The sequence below is a fragment of the Folsomia candida genome, unplaced genomic scaffold (genome assembly GCF_002217175.1).
Source record: "Folsomia candida strain VU population unplaced genomic scaffold, ASM221717v1 Fcan01_Sc002, whole genome shotgun sequence".
NCBI lineage: Eukaryota > Metazoa > Arthropoda > Collembola > Entomobryomorpha > Isotomidae > Folsomia > Folsomia candida.
Genome location: NW_019091194.1, coordinates 13,568,604 through 13,572,629, shown reverse-complemented (window position 1 = coordinate 13,572,629; position 4,026 = coordinate 13,568,604). Strand labels below are relative to the sequence as shown.

General features: G+C 37.4%; 1 protein-coding gene across 1 annotated transcript; it reads left to right on the top strand.

Annotated features, from left to right (window-relative positions):
• The first annotated feature begins 698 nt into the window (after positions 1 to 698).
• LOC118434605 lies at positions 699 to 1,507 on the top strand. The gene is made up of 2 exons (XM_035848460.1): positions 699 to 937; positions 1,050 to 1,507. The coding sequence occupies exons 1-2, from the start codon at positions 779 to 781 to the stop codon at positions 1,386 to 1,388; spliced, it is 498 nt and encodes a 165-aa protein (XP_035704353.1). The 5' UTR covers positions 699 to 778; the 3' UTR covers positions 1,389 to 1,507.
• Positions 1,508 to 4,026: the final 2,519 nt, after the last annotated feature.

Sequence of the window (4,026 nt, the reverse complement as noted above, 5' to 3'; positions counted from 1 at the left end):
GGTGCGACGTTACTGGATTGCCAATTCCCGAACCACCCTCCATCACAGTGAATGGACGAGAACAAAGAGGTGAGTACAATTAAAACAAACTTTGTGCATTGATTTTAAGAAATGTCCACGTGAACTAAAATCAACAAAAACTTTTTTAGGATGGCGAAGATTCCTCCCCTCAAATTGGACTGGACCTGTCTTGACATTTGACCCAGACTCCGGACATGTCATGACCAGGGGGCCTCCAACAGACGACTTCATGAGTACACCCGTCGGACGGGCCTTCATAGCAGGGATGATGGACAATGACAAAAAATCTTTCTGGATCGACTGTTCCATCAATGTCGAGAGGAACACCACCAAAACCAAAATTCAAATCAAGAACTTTGTGGCAAATACGCGTTTTTCTTTAATACGAAGAATTTTCCAGTCGGATCTGAAGAAAATCGAAGTGACACTCGGACCAAGAGGAAGGATCAAGATAACCAAAACCGACAATGTCTACGAAAATGACCTGCCACTACAACCATGGAGCACTACAACACCAAATTTTGCATTAAGTACTATCCATCAAACTACCCGTGTGGAATTTACTGAATCTGGTAAGTAAATAAGTTTAAAGAGAAAAAAACATGCGTGTAATAATTTGTCTTATTTTATTTTATTTTATTTTAACACTTCTTGTTGTGTAGAATCAGTGGCACGTATAAACAAAAATGCAAAGTACGGATATCTGGGCCCTGGTACTTTTTGGTGCCGCAACTCTCATTGCACAAATGAGCAACTAATGACGTCAAGGAATAGTGTAAAGTGGGGTCCATCCGACGACCAGGTCATCCACTTGGATCGAAGATTCACCTGCTGTTCTAACGACGTCGTATACCTAATCTACTGTCAACGTTGCTTGGATGAAGGCAACTGGGCATCATACGTAGGAGAATCTAATGTAATTGTTTAAACTTAACTATGCACCTGTTTGATTAATGGCTCGTAAAGTCCTCGTGAACTGACGCCATTTTCATCTACATAATATAAATCATTATTAATTTATGACATAGGACCTCAACTTTCATCAAAGAATGAAAAACCATATAGACACCAAGAACCAGAGATGGAAAAGAAAGTATCCGTCTATTCCCGAACTTCGACAACTCATCGATCGGGTTTTAGGACGGAATGGAGAAGATGCCATCCAAGACAAGGATCTTCGATTGAAGAATGTCAATGTTCATTTCAATTTTGTCCATCATAAAGAGGACCGACGTTACCTCCTCATCGAAGGTGGATTCTCATCAACTATTGTTCGAAGAGAAAACGAGAAAAAATGGATCAGATTATGTGGTAACGGACAATACAACAAAAGTAATGGAACCGGGAACTTAAATGTGGTGTTATAGAAACACCTACAGTGTATAGGTAGTACGAATCTGTACAGCTGTGATTTGAAAACAATTTCCTTGTTTTAAATTAGCAAGGATGTCAAACTATTTATATTAATTTGTTTATAACTATTGTTTGTAACTATTGTTTATAACTATTGTTTATAACTATTGTTTGTAACTATTTATACTAATTTGTTTGTGTCATTACCACTCTACGTAGTGATAACCATTATACAAATGCTAAAAGTTTCCACCCAGATGATCTAATGTAAGATCTGGTTTTATGATACCATTAGTGACATATGTACTCGTTTCGCTCCTCCCGTAGACTTGAAATTCATAATGAAATTTTTTTGAAATTTTTTTAGTATGTGAACTTCTTACCCCACCACCATTCTGCAAATAAAAAGATGCGTAATAAATTTATGATCAGAGATCAAAAGTTTAACAAAATCAAAGTCCCTATCAAAGTTGTCTTCACAAATAAGGTTACCCAGAGCGTAAACTCCACGTACAGTAAATGAACGGCCACAACCTGAGTAAATAATTTATTACAAAATCTGGTGGTGTAATAATTTGTAATAATACAATAACGGGAACTACCTGATTCCCGAGCCACACGTCGAGAACCTGTGTTTATTAGGAAATTATGGTTTGAAAAGTATTTATGACCTATAAATTATTACGTTCATCCGTCTCGTAGGGTTGTATAAGCTCTTCCTCTTAAAAGTCAGGACACAAGCACCGTTCAGATTTTTTATCTTGACGACGAACCCATTTTGAATTATGGTTCGGTTCCCCTTGTAGAGCGGAAGCTGAAGAAGGGTCGCCAATACTTTGTGAGCTGACATACAAACTTTCCCATCAGATTGAGTGATTGTGCAGGAAGCATTTCTTCCTTAAAATTGAATAACTTAAATTAAAAATTGTTTATTAAAATACACAAAAAAAAATTATCTAACTTACTAACACTGGAGAAAGAGTGGCATCATCGACCTGCAGAAATCCTGGCGTGACAAGTTCCATCATTTGGGATTCAAACAGCATCCGTTTGGTTGGATGTCGATGTGAGAATAAATTGGTTCTGGGAAGAACTTATCTGGGTATCCGGCTGGAAAATCCTGGATAATCTGCAAATATTTTAAAATTAAATACTCATCGCATCACGTATCCTTGTTGAAACTCATTATTTTGTACATCACCTAATTTGATTTTTGACTGGGTATTCTTCATACTAATTTTGTCATAAGACAGATAATAAATATTTTACAGAAATACGGTAGCTTTTAAGGTATCTGTTGCTTTTATAGGTTGTTTTGAAACGTGCAATTTGGGACATATTTTATATGCGCGTATATTTTGTATGAGCTTAGTTGTTTGCATTTTTGAAAGCGTCGTTGGTGACAACAAAGGAGTCAATATTGGATATGTATCTTAATGATAAGCACGTTCAACGGTTCAAAAACATTAGGCAGTTTGCATAAATATTTCCGTAGATATTTTCCGTGACGTAGCAACGTGATAACGTAACTTTAATTTTTTTGAGCATACTTTCATGATGAAAGTTTCATCATTTCATTTCTATGCAGAATTTATTTTTCCATCATTTTGGGAGTTTCAAAAAAACGCTACTAGATTTCAAGTCAATTGCTGGAAATTTGTTAATTAAACATTCATCAAGTTGATGTCAATGGTCTGCCGCTAATCATACCAAACATGCCTCTTTTCAATAATCCTCCAACGGGTCAATGTGGACAGGAATGGGTATGGTTGAGTCGTTCGAGAATTGAAGCAGTATTACGTACGGCCAGATCGTCGGACAAGAATGAAAACACTGACATTGATGAATGGTTGTAAAAGTATTATAAGATGCATGTTACGTTATTAACCCAATTCCGATATGTTCATAATATTCATGCATGCATACAATGTATGTATGGTTGATTCTTTGGAAGAGAAAGTTTCCCTTTCTCTCCCAAATCTGGGGTTTGGTGTTACACACCAACGTAATATCCTCACTGAATCGACATCTCCACAGCAGGCACACAAATGCAAATGTGATTTAGCTGGAGCAACCAACAGAGTAGCTGTAGCAGCACATATATTCATTCCCTTTGTGCAAAAATAATTTCTAGGTACGTAATTTGGTTTGGTGCTGCTGCATCAGCTTTTCTTTATGAAAGGTTGAACAACAAAATGTGGCATCGCAGCGCTTCGACATACATACATGCATATATTCATTTACTGGATTTCAGCAGAGATGTGGACTGGTGCTGCTTCATTCTGTCTGATGAGACGAAACTCTGTCATCCGTCGGATTTGGGATTTGTAATGAAACTACTCAAAGCCAGCTTTATTGTCTTTTCACTCATTGCGGTGCGGCATTCGGCCCTGTTTTAAACACAGGCGTCTATTGTTGTTTGTTTGTTGTGGTGTATCCGGATATGATAGGGACCAATGCAGACTAGTTGACAAAATTAAATTCCACTGACTGACTGATTTGGTCGAGTATGTGCTCAAAGATTGGCAATTAATTATGCATTTCACTTTCATACAGTTGCGTATGCAGGCTTGGCTGCTTGCAACAACCCAGCACAATAAATGATAATGGCAAATCGGTAAATGCTCATTCATCTCGACTTGGCAAAATGAG